This window comes from Neovison vison, chromosome 12 (genome assembly GCF_020171115.1).
Source record: "Neovison vison isolate M4711 chromosome 12, ASM_NN_V1, whole genome shotgun sequence".
Lineage (NCBI taxonomy): Eukaryota > Metazoa > Chordata > Mammalia > Carnivora > Mustelidae > Neogale > Neogale vison.
In genome coordinates this window covers 93,012,641-93,032,780 of record NC_058102.1, presented here as the reverse complement: position 1 = coordinate 93,032,780, position 20,140 = coordinate 93,012,641, and the positions used below count along the sequence as shown (strand labels likewise).

The 20,140-nt window shown below is 34.2% G+C and overlaps 1 protein-coding gene across 2 annotated transcripts in view; it reads right to left on the bottom strand.

The window, feature by feature from the left end:
• Positions 1-265: 265 nt before the first annotated feature.
• The window catches only part of USP15 (ubiquitin specific peptidase 15), a 112,303-nt gene continuing 92,428 nt past the window's right edge, over positions 266-20,140 (bottom strand). For both annotated transcript variants that reach the window (XM_044228849.1, XM_044228850.1), the window contains 14 exons: positions 19,288-19,461; positions 17,206-17,364; positions 16,902-17,126; positions 11,610-11,693; positions 11,425-11,519; positions 11,135-11,326; positions 9,896-10,011; positions 9,442-9,714; positions 8,995-9,065; positions 8,538-8,653; positions 7,465-7,614; positions 5,354-5,457; positions 3,547-3,635; positions 266-715 (listed from right to left, as the gene is read on the bottom strand). In XM_044228849.1, the coding sequence (XP_044084784.1) occupies positions 533-715; positions 3,547-3,635; positions 5,354-5,457; positions 7,465-7,614; positions 8,538-8,653; positions 8,995-9,065; positions 9,442-9,714; positions 9,896-10,011; positions 11,135-11,326; positions 11,425-11,519; positions 11,610-11,693; positions 16,902-17,126; positions 17,206-17,364; positions 19,288-19,461 (2,031 nt within the window). In that variant the 3' untranslated portion in view covers positions 266-532. The remainder of the gene's footprint in view (positions 716-3,546; positions 3,636-5,353; positions 5,458-7,464; positions 7,615-8,537; positions 8,654-8,994; positions 9,066-9,441; positions 9,715-9,895; positions 10,012-11,134; positions 11,327-11,424; positions 11,520-11,609; positions 11,694-16,901; positions 17,127-17,205; positions 17,365-19,287; positions 19,462-20,140) is intronic.

The following is a 20,140-nucleotide window of genomic DNA, read 5'->3' as shown; positions in this document are numbered from 1 at the left end:
TTACCAGGGATAGATTTGAAAATTTGGTTTTCCAAGAATACTACTGCAGTATTTATGCCACATTGATACCGCAGCTAAATATTATAGTAATATATGTGGCAGCCTAATGCACATGAACTAGATTATCCAAAAACTAAGTTCAGCCATAGTTTTCTTGCAGTATTATTAGAGCAAAATAAATGACCAACATCCACAAATTTAACATTTGTCATCAATTAACTCACATCCAAAAAATTAAAGAAAACGTAATTCATCAAAACAGCAGCAAACTTAAAAGGGATTTATTTGTGATTTCCTATATATATTTAGCTTGTAATTACAAGACTGTAAATGTATTAAGAGACAATTTCTGTTAAAGTTTTCATTGTGTTTCACTTCAAGTACTGCACAAGTTAAAATCTGATAAAGGATTTACATTCGGTTATCTGAAACTCCCCATCTCAGACTTTTGTTTAATGTGGTGGGTAACTTCATCACTTCAATAGATACCACCAGCAGGAAAGTCTCTCTTTTATGGCTTCTAGGACTTTCATTAGTTAGTGTGCATACAGTTTTCGTTTTCTATATCATTGTCATTATCATTGCTATCTTCATCACTTTCTAATGGGATGCCTGTGGCGGCTGAAGCACCTTTAGTTTCTCGGTCAAGAGGAAAAAAGCCAGTTCCACTGAAAGTGTCTTGTCTCTGGTAGAAAAGTACATATGCCGCTTTGGACTGTTGAAACAAATAAAGCATATTAAAATCGTCATGATTCTCAAAGATCACATTAAGTATACTACATATTTTTCAGCTGGTAATCCATTTTGGTCACAGGGCATAAATCAAACAGAAAAATCCCACATGGTCAAAAGGAAGTTACTAAAATTGGTTTAAATATAAGATGACATCTATATATAAAGGAGGAAAAGTCACCAGAATTAACATTTTTATTCTCTATTACATTCGTTGAATAGGTAAGTAAATGCAACTATTTCATAGATCGACCTAGTTAACATGAAACAATTCTCTGCTTCTTCCCTCCCATCTCTAAGGAAAAGGTAAGCTTCTTTCTAACACTAATCACTCTAAGTTTGCATTATAGTCCAGCTTTTCCTACTGTTAAGGATATTGCTCCGTTTATCATCACTATGTATCTTTATTTATTTTTTATTTTATTTTTTTTTAAAGATTTTATTTATTTGACAGACAGAGATCACAAGTAGGCAGAGAGGCAGGAAGAGAGAGAGGGGGAAACAGGCTCCCCGCTGAGCAGAGAGTCTGATGCGGGGCTCGATCCCAAGACCCTGAGATCATGACCTGAGCCGAAGGCAGAGGCTTTAACCCACTGAGCCACCCAGGCACCCATCACTACGTAGCTTTAGTAAGTTCTTTATCTAGTGGACTTCTTGGCATAACAAATACTCAAAAGTCTTTTCCCATCCTAAATCCCTCTTCATTCTACTGCCTTCTTCTAGTTGCCAGGCTGGCAGATAGAGCTGTCGAATATTCATTTTTCACTCTCATGCACACTCAATTCAGTATGATCTGTTGCCCCAATCATTCTAATGAAATGCCTTTCACTAGAGGCAATAATCTGCTATAGACTTTTATGGGTGCTTTTAAAAGTCCTTTTAGTCAATCTCTCGGTAGCATTTAATGCTTTACTTCTCCTCTTTCCTGCATCAAATAATTTTTGGCATTTATGACACTATTTTTCCTTAGATCTTCTATCTCCATGGTTGTTTCTTTTTTGGGGTTCTCATTAAGTCCTAACCTTAAAAAAAAAAAAAAAATCACGTTCTGTCCTCTGTGCACTCTTTCTCAATCTTTACCTTCTCACTAGGTGACTTATTCAAACCTATGGCTTCAACCGCTATCTAAAACCAATAATGCAAATTTATAACTAAAGCTAGTTCTCACTCCTGAACTCTAGTCCTGTTAGTCCCATTTTCTAATGGAAAATTCCCCAAAGCTATCATATAAGTAGCTCAAATTTCAACAGCAAATATTCTTCCTATATTTCCTATCGTGGTAAATGCTGAATTAAGTCATCTTCAACTTCTTCCTCCGCATTTCTATGTCTTTATTTATATTCAATCTTGATCAAGTTTTAATAATTCTATTATGGAACTATCTTATAAATCCATTTCCCCCTTGTCTATACGTTACACCACAACCTTAAATTTAGAAGCCTGTATTGCAGGAATGACACCTTCTTTTAGCTGGAGGCTATAATGGTCTTTCTGTTTCCTTTCTCATTGCCTTCCAAATTTAATACTGTTCTACTGCTTAATAATCACCCATGCTTCTCACAGTCTTTAAGAAAACTCTAAACCCTGAAGAATATTATCCTTTTTGATCTAATTGCCAAGTTTAAGTTTAGCCTAATTTCTGCCCCATATTCCTAACAAGTATGTCCTTTCAATAATACCAAATTATTTGTTTTCCTAAATGTCATGTTCTGTCATGCCTCCTTGCTTTTGTAGGTATTGTTTTTCTGCTTAGAACACCTTTACTTCTTTTGTTTAATTTACTTCCATTTTTAAAGTTGCAGACTCCGGTCAAATACCACTTTCTCATGCAATCTTCCCTGCACTGGTCCTATCTCTAAACCCTAAATCAATGGAGAGATGGCTGTCCTATTTCCATGCAGTCAAGATGTTTAATAGTACTTATGATTTAACTGTTAATTTACTTCTCTGTCATTTCTGGACTTTCAGCCTCTTCAAGTCAGAAACAGCTGTCTCTTAATCTTTAGATTTGAGATTAGTTTAGAATTGAGTCCTATATAAAGAAGGTACTCAAATACCTGCTGACTAAATGAAGCATCATCAGTGCAGGTAATTTCAGGATGTTTTGGTTGGGAGATTGAGAGAGAAGAACACAACTGAAAGGGCGCCTGGGTGGCTCAGTGGGTTAAAGCCTCTGCCTTCGGCTCAGGTCATGATCCCAGGGTCCTGGGATTGAGCCCCACGTTGGGCTCTCTGCTCAGCAGGGAGCCTGCTTCCTCCTCTCTCTCTGCCTGCCTCTTCTGCCTACCTGTGATCTCTTCTGTCAAATAAATAAATAAAATCTTTAAGGCAGAGGCCCTAACCCACTGAGCCACCCAGGCACCCCTCAGAAAATATTCAAGTAACAGATACTCAAGGTCAATTTAAAAAAATTTCTCTAATTTGTTTCATCCAAGCATGTAATTTTGAGTTTAAATGTTTAAGTGTCACAAAGACTTTACTTTAAAAATCGTAGGTATGGTAATAGAAGGCCCTTAAAGATTTTTCCTTTTCTATTTTAGTACGCTAAGTAGTCAATGTCCCCAAATGTCTGAACCTACTTTCCAAAGGAAAATTTTATTTCATTAGAAAACTCCATTTTTCATGATGAAAATTATGCTTCTTTTAGTAGGCAAATTTGGAGACAAATTTCCACTTCGAGGACAACTTTACATTTCTTTAAATCAGAAAAAGTATCTCTTAACTATTAGAAACTGCTAGAATATAGACTGTAGTGTTTCATGGGAGCTTTTAAAGTGGCTCTTGTGATTTTTCAGGAAATAAAGACATACTTACCACAATCTGGTCTTCAGATGCAGTTGAGACACTACTGTCATCAAAGTAGTACCATTTTCCATCATCTTTATTTTTTGCGAAAGCAGTATCTAATGAAAAAATATAATCACTTCTGTGACTGAAATGATCTATGGTTTCCTGGGGGAACCCGCAAAACTTTACAATCATCTATATAAGGAATACATATTAAAATTACATGACAATCATCTACACAAGACCTAAAGACCTATCTATTACACATTCAATGGATTCCATTGATTACAGGTTTTAATATATTTCCTACAATCTAAATGCCCAAAATAATTTTCAAAGACATTGAAATTTGTGACTTTTTCATCCCAAGGACACACAGAATAGATTTATTATTTTTCAGTCCACAGAATAACACTAATGACAATACATGGGAATTAATATTTATGTAGTGCTTATGGTAAACCAGCTCTAGTGCTATGTACTTTACATGTATTATCTCATAGAGAAGGTATTATTATTCCTCTAACTTTAGAAATGGGGCAAGTGAAACATTAAGAGAAGTTTAATATGTAACAGTAAAGCTGGTAAGTGGTTGAGTGAGCATTTAAACCCAAGTTATTTATCATAACTTAAATTTTGTAGGACAAATATTTTTTCAATACCATCCTATTAACTTGTAGTAGTTTTTACATCAAAATCTTTTTTAGTCTTTAACGAAAATACGGAGCAAGAAAAAAAAAGGTAATTTATTTGTACAACTTTTAAAGATTTGCTTTATCATTATAAGTTAAAAATGCCCCCTTTACACATTTCATGCTTTGTCTTAACTATCCAATAACTGAGGAAACAAAGTTGCAAAATGTCTGCAAAATAATTATCTTGTCATCATAGCTTCTAAAAAGTGACACTTTACAGGTTATATCTTCTAAATAGTTCTACCCCTCACAAAACAAAATTGTTGCTCTTCTGTGTGTGGGTTGTAAGTTTGTCAGCTGAACTGCAGACCACTGTATCCGTAAGTAAAAATAAACACTGAATAAAAAGACAAGATCTAGCAATAAAATGATTTATAAGAGAAAAACTGAACAAAAAGGCACCTAGAGTTTGCAAACCAAGTGATACCAAAAGAAAAAATATGTCAAATACTGGTAAAAGAAACAAGAAAGAGCTACCATTTCAAACATAAATGCAACTAATAATGTAAAACAATAAAATTATTAATAGAGATAGATAAATCAACATTTTAATAAGAATCCTGACAAATTCTAAGAAATATAACAAATATCTGAATATAACTAATAAGCTTCAAATATAAGAGAAATATAGAATTCTATGTCTGGACAGGAACTACATATGTTTTTCAGGTACAGAAACATTTAAGAAACAGACCATGTATTAAGGTACATGAACACTTTAATAAACTAAGGATTAATATAACATAGGTAGTATCCCCAAATGTTATGTAATAAAATCAAAATTAAGACAGAAGGAGAGCTTTAAAAAAACCATACATTTGGAAAAGCGTATGATTAAGTGCCCTGGACAAATAAGAAAATAATAAAGGAAATTAAAAATATACACAGAATTAAAAGTAGATGAAAATACTACATTTCAAAGTTAATGGAATAAAGACAAAGCAGTAGAGGGAAAATTATAGCTTTAATTATAAATTATATCCTTCAACAGAAGAGAAAAAAAGTAAAGATCAGGAGTCACATGCTATTGACTAAGGCAGCCAGGCATTCTACCCTTTCCCTTTAATAAATATCTTAAGGAAAAAGTCTACAGTAATCAAACATCATGATTTTAGCAAAATGGTAAGCTGTCAACTTACAGTGTCCTCCTCCCATCCCTCCATAGTGGTTGGAAACAGCAATCAAATTATAGCGACAAGGACCTGCATTTGGATTAATTAGGAATTCTGACATATCCAGGTCACTGTTTAACAAAGAGATCAAGTTAGTTTTATGTTTTCTCTAAGTGTCATGAATTCTATTATCTTCTGTCAATGTTGCTTGACTCTCATTTATATAAAAAATCTCCCTCACTAAAGAAATAAGAGTCAAATAACTGTAAAACATATCGTATGTATGTGTAAATACAAACATATACATAATTTTATATATATATATACACAGACACACACGCACACCAAAAATATGCATACACTTCTAAGTTTTGAATATTTTGGCAAAAATTTTCTTAGGGGCTAGGAATTTTAAAATTGTCTACTGACTGCTGTTTATTCAGATTTCTGTTTTATGCTAATACACTTAACTCTCTAGTATATAGTAAAAGAGTCATCACCATTTGCCACTGGGACCCTTTTAATTTTTCATATTTCTGAAGTCATTTTGAGTAATTACATATTTAAGGATTATTCAACATTTCTCTGGTTCTGATGATCTATATACCCCAAGTGGGCAATATTTTTTGAAACGCAACCAACTGTTTGTAATCTGTCATGCATGAAACTGGAACATGACCATTTTTTAACTTATCATTATTTGTTTTTTTTTTTTTGGACTTGCATCATTAAAAAGCAATAATGATTAAAATTTCAAGTATATCTCACAGATTCCAGCTTATCATTACTTCGGTTCTTCTTGCACTTAAAATGCTATATTCTTCTTTTTTTTTTTTTAATGCTATAAAAAACTTGAGAAAACTTTGATGGCTCATAATTTTGTTAAGGAGAAAATTACCATTTTTTTCTGGTAAAAAACTGCAAAATGTTTTTATTTTTTTAAGATCTTATTTATTTATTTGACAGAAATCACAAGTAGACAGAGAGGCAGGCAGAGAGAGAGAGGGAAGCAGGCTCCCTGCCGAGCAGAGAGCCCGATGCGGGACTCAATCCCAGGACTCTGAGATCATGACCTGAGCTGAAGGCAGCGGCTTAACCCACTGAGCCACCCAGGCACCCCTGCAAAATGTTTTTAATTGTAACTTTACACCATTAGAATAAGCAATCCAAAGAATGTTTTCAATATTACCTCTATTTCTTTCTAATCACACACACCTGCCAATGGCAGGTGTCTACTTGTTAACTGTTTCAAATACCTGGTGCACAAATACAAAATATAAAAGAATACTATCAATGTTCTTTTAGCAAAATGGGAGAGTACCAAGTTATTGCTGCAAAATATTGAGTGATGAAGTCCTTCCTGGACCATGTGAACAAGAATACACAATTTCATTTTTGTCCTTATGAATTCTTAATTAAATTTAGTGAAAGGTTTAGAAAAAAATAAAGGACTACAAAGATGCTGTCTCCAGACTTTTTATAAAAATGATGTAATACCCTGACCAATGCAATAAACCGAAGTATGACACAAAAGGGATGACGGATTATACTACTGGTATCATCCTTTTCAACAATTACATTATTCTGTTTCACACTCAGTCTTTGTAAAAAAGTATACTTAGGAATAACTGATGATTAATGATGAAATATATCCTAGGAAAAAATAAAATCAGTACGATCCCACAGAGTATCTTAGATTTATTTATAAACGGTGCCAATGAACCCATATAATAATGTAATACAGAATTACTTTTATTCTGTTTAAAAAGGTATATTTTCTCTTTATTCTCTGAAAAGTATCTATTTTTTTTAAAAGACTTTATTTGACAGGGAGAGATCACAAGTAGGCAGAGAGAGGAAGAAGCAGGCTCCCTGCTGAGCAGAGAGCCCGACGTGGTACTTGATCCCAGGACCCTGAGATCATGACCTGAGCTGAAGGCAGAGGCTTAACCCACTGAGCCACCCAAGTGCCCCTCTCTGAAAAATATCTAAAAAGGAATAAAAATTTTTACTGATCCTTACAAATTTTTCAGACTACTCATAAATACACTAAAAAACTGAAGTTGGATCCAATACTATCTGATGATTTTACGAACCTACAGTTGCCCATTGTTTATAAAGCATAATCAAAAACTTACTTGATGGGAAAATCAACTAAAGTATCCAATTTGTCTCTCATGTATCGACTGTAAGAAAATCGCTTGAGATGTACCACAAGTACTGGAGGCAGGGACCATAAATCCAGTTTCTTTGTGGCTTGCTGATGTTCTTTACAATTTGGACAATACCTAAAAATAAAGTGAAATATTTAAAGCTTGCTAAAAGTAATGAAAATAATAGATTAAAAAAATGCTTGGCAAGTTTCACATTTATTCAGTGGGCAATTACTATGTGCCTAATATACAGCAAACTTAGATATACATACATATATATATGTATGTATGTATATATATATACATACATACATATATATATGTATGTATATTGTATATATATGTATGTATATATATATGTATGTATCTTCAGTAAATCAAATTGATTTAGAATATTATAAATTAATATGTATATAGGTATTCAAAGAAATGATGAAGGCTAGATTATTTACATTTTAGTAAGCTAAAAGAATACAAAACTATGCTGAGATATAAGTATTAGAAAATCTCAAAACTTCTGGGCTCTAATGGAATTAATAACACCACAAAACATGATTTTCCTAAAAACGTTTCTATCAAAATAGCTGCACAGCAAAGAATTCTTGGGAAAACTAAAATTATCCATAGTAAAATTGCTACTGTAGAAAATACAGTAAAAAGATTAAAGCTTAACATTATAATAATACTTCTAAACATCTGAGTCACTTTTCTTTTTAAAGATTTTATTATTTGAGAGAGAGAGAGAGACAGACAGTGACAGGTAAAGTGAGAAAGAGCACAAGGAGAGGAAGCAGCAGGCTCCCAACTGAGCAGGGAGCCTGATAAAGGGCTTGATCCCACGACCCTAGGATTGTGACCTGGGCCAAAGACAGAAACCTAAATCCACTGAGACACCCAGTGCCCCTCGAATCACTTTTAACAGACTATTATAAAGAAGTGCTTATTATTTAAAATATCAAAAGGAATTTAGTTACTGCTTTTTCAACTTGATATATCACATACCTCAGTACAAATCCTTACAAAATAATTAGATGCAATTTTTTAACTTTGTCTCTTACCAGGGATCTTCAGCACCTAGCTTTTCTTTTGTTGTAAAAAGCTCAATGCAATCTTTTAATTTCACAAAGGGTTTTTTAGGAGGTTTATATTCCACACTTTCATGTTTTTCAAAATCCTAAAGAGAAGTATTTCTTGAGTTAAGAGAACAAATGAAACAAAACTCATTTTAGTGATACCATCTTACTATGAATAGCAATGAAAAACTCCTAAACTTTCTCAAAAGAACTATAAAGCTTATTTCAGCTGAGATTTATACCACTCTTCTAAAAAAAACTTCTCTATACACACCTACATGGATGATTAAAACTGTTAATAGAAAGCATGTTTGTAAACCAACAAGACTTTTCTAGTACATAACCATTTTTCTACTAGCACAATAACCATACTTGGTAGAAGGAAAAGAAAGTAACAAAACTGCAATCAACCTGGGTAGATATGGAATGAGTAATGACTTACCTCAGCAGCATTTTCATCAAAATATCGTTTTTTCAAATCAGGATCCCAATCCAAAGCAAGAAAAGATCTTTCTAAGATGAAAAACACATTTTTTTTTCTTTAAAACTTAATATACCTTTATTAAAATGAGTATATTTTAATGTTAAGATCTATACTAGAATAAACAATCTTTTCTACTTGGACTACCTTTCTACTTGCTGTTTCCAAGCCATTAAAAATTTAAGGAGTTAAAAAAAAAGATAGAAAACTTAAGCATAAGTCTAACCTCCATTTAATAAGCAGTGCTGTGTTTTAGTACGCTTAGAAATTAAGACTTCTCATTTAAGATATGTAGATTTTATATAGATAAGTGAATGTTATTTTTCATGACTATTGAATTTCAGTTTTCACCTAAAATAATAACATACTTTGGTAAAGGTCAGTGTTCAAGCCAGTTTTCATACTTACCATCTAGCCTAAGCTGCCGCTCGTCAAATCTTATATGCCTGGTATCATCTTTGATGTAGTTGATATCTGTATTGCCTAAATTGTTGAACTGGAATGTAAACAATCTTTTTTTGTGTCCCGTGATTTGACCTTTGCAAATTTCCTCAGTACATAATCCATTTTCAGAATCATTATCTCCTCCAACTGAATCTTCAGACTGACTATTTTCATTCTCGGAGGGAAGTTCTTGATCCTGGCTGGATTCATCATCTGGCTCATCTGTTTCCATTTCACCTAATTTTAGATATTAGAAGTCTTTAAATAAACCCAATGCTACATTTAAAAGTTATTAATATTAACAATATTTTTCCCAGGCTTGGAGAGATTTTTTTTAGTTCCTTAATCCCCATCTTCTTTTTTTCTGAGGCAATAATCCAAGTGAAAGGTTTTATAAAATTTAACAGGAAAGTCTTACTTGGTGAGCCTTCTTCATGTATGCCATTTGGGCCATTCCCATTAATATTTTGGTCCTTACAGCAGTGTAGGGATCCTTCAGTTTCTTCTGTTTCAGTAGATATTTTGACATATCGGCTTAAATAAAATCAGAAATCATACAAATTTAGTTCTATGACAGTAAAAACTAAAAAAATTAAAATAAAATAAAATAAAATAAAAAAAATTTTTTTTTTCTATTCTTTCAGTACTTTTTAATGAAGTAATAGTGGTCATTTAGTAGATTCAAGGGTAAATCAAATTCAGGATATAGTACCATAAGTGCAAGTGACCAATCATTTCTGTTTTGGTTGTCTTTATAAAAAGAAAGGAGCTGGTTTGTTACTTCTAGGGTTTTAAGATCTTATGATAAAAGTTTGTGGCAGGGGCGCCTGGGTGGCTCAGTGGGTAAAGCTGCTGCCTTTGGCTCGGGTCATGATCTCAGGGTCCTGGGATCCAGTCCCGCATCGGGCTCTCTGCTCAGCGGGGAGCCTGCTTCCAACTCTCTCTCTCTGCCTGCCTCTCTGCCTACTCTGTCTGTCAAATAAATAAATAAAATCTTAAAAAAAAAAAAACTTAAAAAAAAAAAAAGTTTGTGGCAAATAATTTGACTTAAAATTATTATATAAATATCCTAATTTAGGTGATGTATGTATTATTGCTAAGATCACTAATGACTGTATAATGTGATCTTTATGTATGGGTTATGGGACTATAATGATTAAAATAGTTATGCAAGAAGGAATGTGTCAGTTACAAAGGATAAAATCAAAGGGATCAAATGGCAGTTTTGATTACATTTCAAATCAAGGTTTTTAGGAAGACAAAAATGGGTTGGCTTAAAATACTCTCAACCCTGAAAATTTATTCTTTTAAATAAAACCATTTGTAGGAGTTCCTGAACCAGCAATGTGTATAAAGAAATGAAGCATCTGAAATTTGTTATAATATCAGAGTGCATACATGACAAATTCCTATTTTCTTCCAACTACAAACTTCTGGTTTAAAACAGCTAAAAGAACCATGCTTTCTGGGTTTGCAATTACCTAAGTAATGTGTTTTACATGATCAACAAACTGAATTAAATTTGATTTTGTAAATTCTGTTTAAACACAGTTGAGATAATATAGGCTTATCAAATTATATTCTGATACACTACACATTTATTTTTATTAACTCTTCTAACACTCATTTTGTTAATGTAGAATTGTCTGACACTTACCACATTCTCAAAAGCAGGAGATTATAGAGTTTATCTTCAGTATTATTTCGTGGTACAGCCATAAGAAAAGGCTGACCAAAAAGTGAAGAACCAGTATGGTGGGTATAACTTGAGTGTCTAAATTTTTCTCTTAGGCAAACAGGAATAATCACATGCTCTGTATCTTCTGTCCTATTGATGTTAATTTCAAACCTATAAGGACAAAACTGACCATAAACTCTGAAAACTTTTATGTTATTTCTTCTGAAATTTTCCCAATTAATATTTTGCACAATGAATTTTATACTTACACATAAATATCATCCCGTTCCATAATACTACTAAGGTTTTCATCCATAGCGAATATTCTGTGAAATCTATGATTGTATATATCAGTAACTATCATCTAAAAGGAAATAAATTTCTATTAAGCTGGTTTTACATCACTGAAAAACTAAACTCCAGTTTACATACTTCAAACCCAGAAATACCTTACCTTATCTGCAGGTACTCCTGACAAAGCAGACAATGCTGTACAAAGATCAAGTATGTTTCCAATTTTGGGGACAACCACTTTGTACTAAAAAACAAAAAAATTGTAATGAATTTATTACTTTGGAAAAAATACTCAGTAGATGAAAATGAACTCATGGTTGCTTCCTCACATTCACTTAGTATTTGTTTTACAGTGTCTTTCTCCAATCCTACCATGGCGATGTCTCTATGGATAATTTAAATTAGCCTTATTGTTCCCTGGCTCTTTGATTCAAAGACCCACACTTACATTCAACTGTAGTTCACTTCTTGCACCTTGCCATAAACTCATTCCACCTCCGGTTTCTTAAACTCTTTATCAGGCTACTGACTAACCATTAATTACTTCTCCTGGAAACTTGTTCTTCCCCATTCTTGGCTTGCACTTAGAGCTTTAGTCCTTTTAATTCTCAATTTTCTCCTGGTTTTCCAGCTTCCTACTGTCTTCATGGACTTCCATCCAGATCCTACATGATTTATCACTTCAACTACTGCACTGCAAAACCTTTAACTACTTTGTTATTCAATTTTATTCTTGCTATAGTTCCTTAGAGCTGTTTGATATGCTGGAGAAAACTGACCAACTTAGAGACTGGTTTGCTACAAATTCACAGTGCCCAAGACTTAACTGATTGTTCAACACTAGCCAGAAATTCTGTGCCTCCCTTATTTACTTCTTCCTTCATTTCTCTCAGTAACTTTATAAAATCCTCACCATTCCTTAGGCTTCCTATTTCACCACCTCTCCCTTCACTGTCTACAGAATACCAAAAAAAAAAAAAGAAAAAGAAAAAGAAAAAAAGAGGTTACTGGATAGGAAAATCTCCAACTTTGTGTCCTTCAACAAACTTCTAAAAGATCCTTTTCTCCATCTTTTTCTACATAGGGAAAGAGAATCAGGTGTCACCCTTCCCATCTAAGGCTAAACCTAGCATCTATGCTCTGAATCTCATCGTGCTCCATTTCCTTGGGAACCAGCAATCAGTCTTTATTCCATTTTGTTCTGATCCTTACATAAGCAGTGAAATAATTTACAAGCCTCTCCAAAAAAAACAAAAAAAAAAAAGAAAGGAAAAAAGAATGAAATAAACAACCACTCCTTCACTGCCTCTTCCCTCTATCTCCCTTTCTCATTTGCTTTATAAATAACCTTGCTAAAAGTAATGTCTACAGTATCTTAACTTCCTCACTTCCCATTCATTTATCAATCCACCCCTAGCTTTTGTCCTCATTTCTTTCTCTTACCCGTTACCAAGGTTGTCAAATTCCTTTAGAATTTTACCCTTAATCTTTTTTTCTTAAGATTTATTTGTTAGAGAGAGAGAGAGAGAGAGAGAGAGAGAAAGACAGTGCGCGCACACAAGCAGGGGGAGCAGAAGGCAGAGGAAGAAACAGGCACCTCCTTGAGCAAGGAGTTCAGTGTGGAACTTGATCCCAGGACAATGGGGTCATGACTTGAGCCCAAGGCAGATGATTAAAGGCTTAATGTACTGAGTCACCCAGACGCTACCCTCCCCCACCCCCTTAGCCCTCTTCTTGACTGTATAGGCTTTCTTTAGAACAGGTGACAATATACCTCAGTTTGCTCTGGCCAGTCCTGGATGAGCCTGCTGTCCTAGTGTAATTATTATAATGGCCCCTTTTATTTTTAAGAGAATTCTGGTTTAGATGATACATTACAGGATCACCCTATCCTTAAGGAATCTCATCCTTCTAAGACATTCATTATTTTCATAGAGTTCACTGCCCAATTTCTATCTCAAGCACAGACATCTCTCCTCCAGTCTAGATAGAGAAACTCAATGCCAACCGATAGCTCTACCTAAATTTTCCTCATGCACCTCAACATGTACAATACTTAACACAGATTTAGGTCATGTTAGGTCAGCATATCCAATATTAAAACAGGTTTCTTTCTAAACCTTTCTTCCCGTATATCCCATTGAAACAAATAGCACCTCTGTCTCCTCAGTTTTGCAACCCAATAAGCTTGGCATCATCTTTGAATGCACTTAAACATTTTTACTTCTTATATTCAACTATTTCTTCTAATAGCCATCCTGACACTAATCTTAAAAGCTCAAGCCCTTTTCATTTATCATCTGATCACTGCAAAACTCACTTACATGGTCTTAGTACATCTGACCTAAGCTTTTCCAATCCAAACTTTGCACTAGCCTGGGTCTTCTTTCTCGAATACAAATCGGGTCACGTAATCTCTCATTTAATAATCTTTAATGGCTCCCCTCATTTTTAGGATGAAGTCCAAACTTCCTTTCATGGCAGCAAATTTCTTTATTAGCTCGCTTCTGCTTACCATATTATTTACTTATAATTTCCATATGTGGGCTACATCCTCTGCGTTTAGCTCTTTGTATATCCCACTCTTGTTCTCTACAATGTCTTTATTTCCAGCTTTCACACGCTTAAAACCTAATCATCCTCAGGATTCAACACAGGTATATTGGTAGGTTGGGGTATGTCACTCCTGTATACTCCTACAGTACCCTGTCACAGCATTTTTCACACTGTATGAAAAGCTTCTTGGGAACAAGAACCAGGAACACCTTTGATTTCCAGCACTTTGCAGAGTATGGGAGTCCAATACCGAATACATGTTCAGTACAATTACTAATACATTATGACCTAAATCAACTTCAGTGATGGGACAACTCATCAAGTAAGTTAACTCGGTTAATTTACTTTTCCTCTCCAGCTGGTTAAAGCACACTGTTAATGAGCCCATCATTTTGTATTTGAATTGTTACTGCCTCCAAGTAGAAAAAAAATGCCCAATTCTTTGTGCTGACCATGGCTCCAATCTCCACAAATCTGTAGTTTTGGCCACCAAGTGTAAAAAGAGGTTTACTGGGGCACCTGGGTGGCTTAGTAGTTAAGCGTCTGCCTTCGGCTCAGGTCATGCTGCCAGGGTCCTGGGATCGAGTCCTGGACTGGGCTCAATCCCAGCTCTGAGGGAAGCCTGCTTCTCCCTCTACCACTCCCCCTGCTTGTTTTCCCTCTCTCACTGTGTCTCTCTCTCTCAAATAAATAAATAAAATCTTTAAAAAAAAAAAAAAAGAAAAAGAGCTATACTAATGGAATTCATATTACTGGGAAAACAATTTAAAACTCAAATTATGGGAGAACATTCAGTACATGCCCTATAGGCTAATGTGAAATTTGAATGCAATCTGTCTCTAGGTAATAAAGATTACTTTGTAGTACTAGCATGGGAGAGTACTGTTTTATAATGTAGAAAAACAGTATATTTATTTTTCTGTTGCGATAAATTTTACTTATTGTTTATGCTTCTCTCTCATTCCATTATACTCACTGGCATATATTTACAAATTTCCAAACTGGAGGTACGAGTGTAGTTTAGCATTGTTACTGTTTCCCTCCACTGAAAAGAACATTAACAATTCTATGCTTATTAAAGGGTGTGATTTTAGAAATGTGAACCTATATTCCCCTGGCCAAAAATAAAAGCAGGCCTTTTCTGACCCTGCTCAATATTCTCAGTACTACTGAATGATATATTGACATGAGGGCATCAGGTTCAATGAGTTCATGAAGGAAACATATAAAGTAGCAAAAGAAATAGGGGAAATGTGCATTAAGTGTATGACTAGTCTTTACTAGACCTTAATCACTCTGAATGAAAGGACTATACTTTTATTATGAACACTTCATTTATTGTGTCCTTGTTAAGAGTAAACCCAAACACTTACACTGAAGTAATGGTAAGATTTTAACTTTGCTCAAAAGTAGACCTTTCAGGGCGCCTGGGTGGCTCAGTGGGTTAAGCCGCTGCCTTCCGCTCAGGTCATGATCTCAGGGTCCTGGGATCAAGTCCCACATCGGGCTCTCTGCTCAGCAGGGAGCCTGCTTCCTCCTCTCTCTCTGCCTGCCTCTCTGCCTACTTGTGATCTCTCTCTGTCAAATAAATAAATAAAAAATCTTAAAAAAAAAAAAAGTAGACCTTTCATACAGATCTCCTGATATTGCTATTGACTGAACTGTGTCCCCTTAAAATTTAGTGTTGAAACCCTAACCACTAAAGTAACGGTATTTGGAGAGGGGGCTTTTGGGTGGTTTATAGGAGATCAAAAAGGTGGGGCCCTCACGATGGGATTACTGCCCTTATAAGGAGATGCGACAGAGCTTATGTGCAAACAGGTGCTCTCTCTCACTGTGCTCTCTCTAAACACCATGAGGACAATGTTGTCTGTAAACCAGGAATAGAGTCTGTACTAGATACCAACCATGCTGGTACTCTTGATTTTAGTCTTCTAGCCGCCAGAATTGTGAGAAAAAAAATTTCTGTTGTTTAAAGCCACTCAGTTTGTAACTACAATGCTCTAAGAAACTGCACTATCTGGTTGGAACTCTAAGCTAAAGATCTTCAGTAAACAGTCTTCTAAAGTAGGAACCATGTCTCCTGTTTGTCAAACAGAGCTTTACAATTTCATGAGGTGCCCAACACATATTTCAATGAATATAATTTTTGAATATTTCTGCATCAGTAGTACTACAAGTTATGGGGGTTGGAAATACAAAGATTTACAAAGTCCCCATCTTCAAAGAACTCATTGTCTAGTGGAGAAAAGATAAGTAAACCAAAGGTCATAATAAAATTTATTAAGTGTGATAATAGAATTGAACTGAAGGTAGAAGAGGAAGAACTACCTTTTTTAAGGGTGGTTCAGGTGTCAGAGAAGGATTAACTGATTAATGAAGGGAGAAAATATAGTGCTTTGCTTAGAACATTAGTGAAGCAAGTATTTATAGCGAAACTAAATTTCTATTTCTCTTCCAAGTTAACATGCCTAAATATCAGAGGTATTTAAGTATACTATTATCAAATCATGAATCAAAATATGTGCTATTAGTTCTACTTCCAACAGCCATTAGAAAAAATATATAATTAACATTAAAGTTCAAGTTGGAAAACGGGAAAAATAATGTTATTAATCTTCGGTAAGCTCATACTTATCCTAACACTGTAAATTGAACAACCTATCATTTTTCTTTCATAAGAAAAAGACTTTGAGAATTTTGCTTTTACAAATAATACTTTACACATCCCTCACCTTTTCAAAATTCTAAAAAGCTGTACTAAAATTTCCAAAGTATTTAGTTTATAAAATCTCTTACACAAATAAACTTATTATTGAATTATGCTTGAGCTACAAGGTCTCAACACCAAGTTTTTATAAAAGAAAGAAATGCAAAGAAAATAATCATGATTTACCTGCATAGGTTTAGTAAGTGGATCCATTCTAACTAAATATACTTCCAAGGTACGTTCTTTTTTCATGGGCAATGGAAGTGTCAAGTAACAAAAAGGATCAAATGTTACAGAAATCTTAGCACATTCAGGACAAACTAAAGTTGATTTGAAAAGGCCGTGAAATATATCTACTATGATAGAATCATTTCTTTTTAAATGGTTTTCCCAGGCTTCTTCAGCAACAATCTGTAAGAAAAATAGACACATATTACACAGGGATATAACATTACTATAACAGTGGTGACAATAATATCATTAAATTTACCTTATCTGGCCTTCCATCAGCATCTTTTAATTGTATATATGGTTTTTTCCTAATTCTATTCAAATCTTCATGTAATCCATCTAATAGGAAAGCTAATAGCTCTTGACAGTCCTGCTGCTGGTATCCGGAGAACTGAGGTGCAAAACGTCCTACTTGTGTCTGTAGGAAAAGCAAAACTATAAAATCAGTTATAGGTACAGGACTAATTAATAAAATTTGATTCTCACTATTCACGGATCTCATATTTTGTGAATTCATTGACTGCTAAAATTTATTTGTCACCCCCAAATCAACTTGTGGCACTTTTGCAGTCATTTGCAGATATGGTAATTACATATAAACACATACATATAATTACATATCTTTTTTTTTTTTAAAGATTTTATTTATTTATTTGAGAGAGAGAGACAGTGAGAGAGAGCATGAGCGAGGAGAAGGTCAGAGAGCGAAGCAGACTCCCCATGGAGCTGGGAGCCTGATGTGGGACTCGATCCCGGGACTCCAGGATCACGCCCTGAGCCGAAGGCAGTCGTCCAACCAACTGCGCCACCCAGGCGTCCCTATAATTACATATCTTAAAAACATTTTTTAAATAAACATTTTTAAGTAACTAATCTGTAATACAGATAAGACTGGAGGACAGAAAATATAGTAAAGTTTTGCACAAAGGATTTGGAAATACTAAAGACTATCAAAATTCAATACTACTTCTGGGTCACTAGAAAAAATTACAAAGCTCTCATTTTGTTTCTCTGTGTAAAAAGAGGATAAATCTCAGGGATAACAGGAATGTTTGTGTTCATATATAATTTTCCTAGTCTTTGCAATACTAGTATTTTTTTGATAAAACTGAAGAAATGTGAAAGAAAAAGCCAGATATCAGGACCCTGTTTACACATAATTTTAAGACAATATCTAGTAAAATAAAACTAATTGGAATCACAGGTAAGGATTAAGAAACAGTTTGTCTAAACTAGGTTGTCCAAAGCTTAGAAAGTTAAAGAAGATACATAAATGCAATAGTGTTTTCATTTGTTGTATTTTTTAAGAACTAGTATATAGTTAATAAAATGTTGCCTGGTAGATATCCTATGTGAGTATTATTTAAGTTTGTGTTAAAAAACAGCTGAAAACTGCTTATTCTCTTTAAAACAGAACTCACCTGTAATAAATAGAAAAATTATTTCCCTGCTTTCTGTGTCAAACAAAATCTTTTTTTTTAAAGATTTATTTGACAGAGAGAAAGATCACAAGTAGGCAGAGAGGCAGGCGGAGAAAGAGTGGGAAGCAGGCTCCCTGCTGAGCAGAGAGCCCGATGTGAGGCTCGATCCCATGACCCTGAGATCATAACCTGAGCAGAAGGTAGCGGCTTAACCCACTGAGCCACCCAGGCGCCCCTGTGTCAAACAAAATCTTAAACAAACAAAAAATAAACAAAAATCTTAAAAATTGGAAAAATTTTTTAAACTATATAAAACTAAATTTCAGCTCAATTCTTATTTGAATAGCAAACTAAATTACTTGAGGTTTTATTGGTTCTAAGAGGTAACCACTTCACAAATAAGAATAAACTTAAAAGTTTAAGGATTATATTGAAAATATTTAATTAATATGTAGTGCTGGTTCTGCAGACTAGTTTCAATTCAATAATATTTCAAACTTACAATGACTCTCAAAATAAACTGAGTTATTAGACTTCAATGACCTGCTCAAATTTAGCCTTTACATTTGTAATAAAAATTTACGTAGGTTTTTTAGATATGCACTGTATTCTAAAGCAACCTGCACATGCTCTGCTGTTTTTTGTCACTTCATACCATAACAGTGTTTTCCAGCGTTTCATTATTTCCCTCCCCATCCCCTAGAACCTTTTTGGACATTTTAAAGTAATCATCTGTCCCATCCCCCACCCAGGAAATTTAACAGCACAGATATATTGTGTATCTGTTTGTGCTGGGTCTCTATGGAGGGCCACAAATCAATTTAACAGCTATGATTTTTTTCACTCCTTCCCCAAAGAACCTGTTTTTGTCCTCTTGGGGATGACATAGCCATTACAGAAAATGTACTTACTATACTAACCTTAAAGGCTCTTGGCGTGACATAGCTAAATTTTCCAGACCACATTTGTTTGATCAATTCAGCGTAAGATTTAGCAATTTCGCCTCTCATTCCCAAGGGATTGTCAAAATTCAGTTCTTCTTGATACTTATCATTGAGGAAGTATTCAGTAAGTGGAGGTGTATTGCTCAAACACTGCAAAGAATAAAACACATTTTCAAGTAAAAGTAACCACACATTAAACATGTTAAAATGAAGAGAGAAATAAACTGACTTGCCATAATAAACAGAGAAAAATTTACATGATGGTCTCTTGAACTAGTAAGTAATTAGTCAAATAAACACTCAAATGATGCACTCAACTATTCATTTCCCAAATTTCAAATCAATTACTTATAATAAATGAAAATGCTAATTTGTTGCTGTAAAATCTGCAGTAATTTTAACCACAGCAAACTACCTGTTAACTGGGAGAGAAGCTCAGAGTTTTCTTTCCTTCTTTTACTTGATTGGTAGAAATTATGGATTGTCTACTCATCCCAGGCACCTGCAAATTAGCCTGAGTAGGTAAAAACTGAGATAGAGTGCAACAAGAAATTAACTTTAAAGAGGTATTTACTGCTTCCATTGTCAATTCCTTATCATGAAAGAGCAGCCTTTACGTTTTCCATTTGGTCACCCATTTTTTAAAAGGGACAGTACAGATTAGCTGAGCCTGAGGAAACCAACTTTTGTTATGTGAACTCTAGCTAAGTGTATTCTTACATCATCAAGTTCAATACTATAACAATCCAATTTTCCTTTATGGCAAGATTAAAACTATGAATAAGTTAATTCTCCATCTCTATTTCCATTTAGAATTAAATAATTTAGG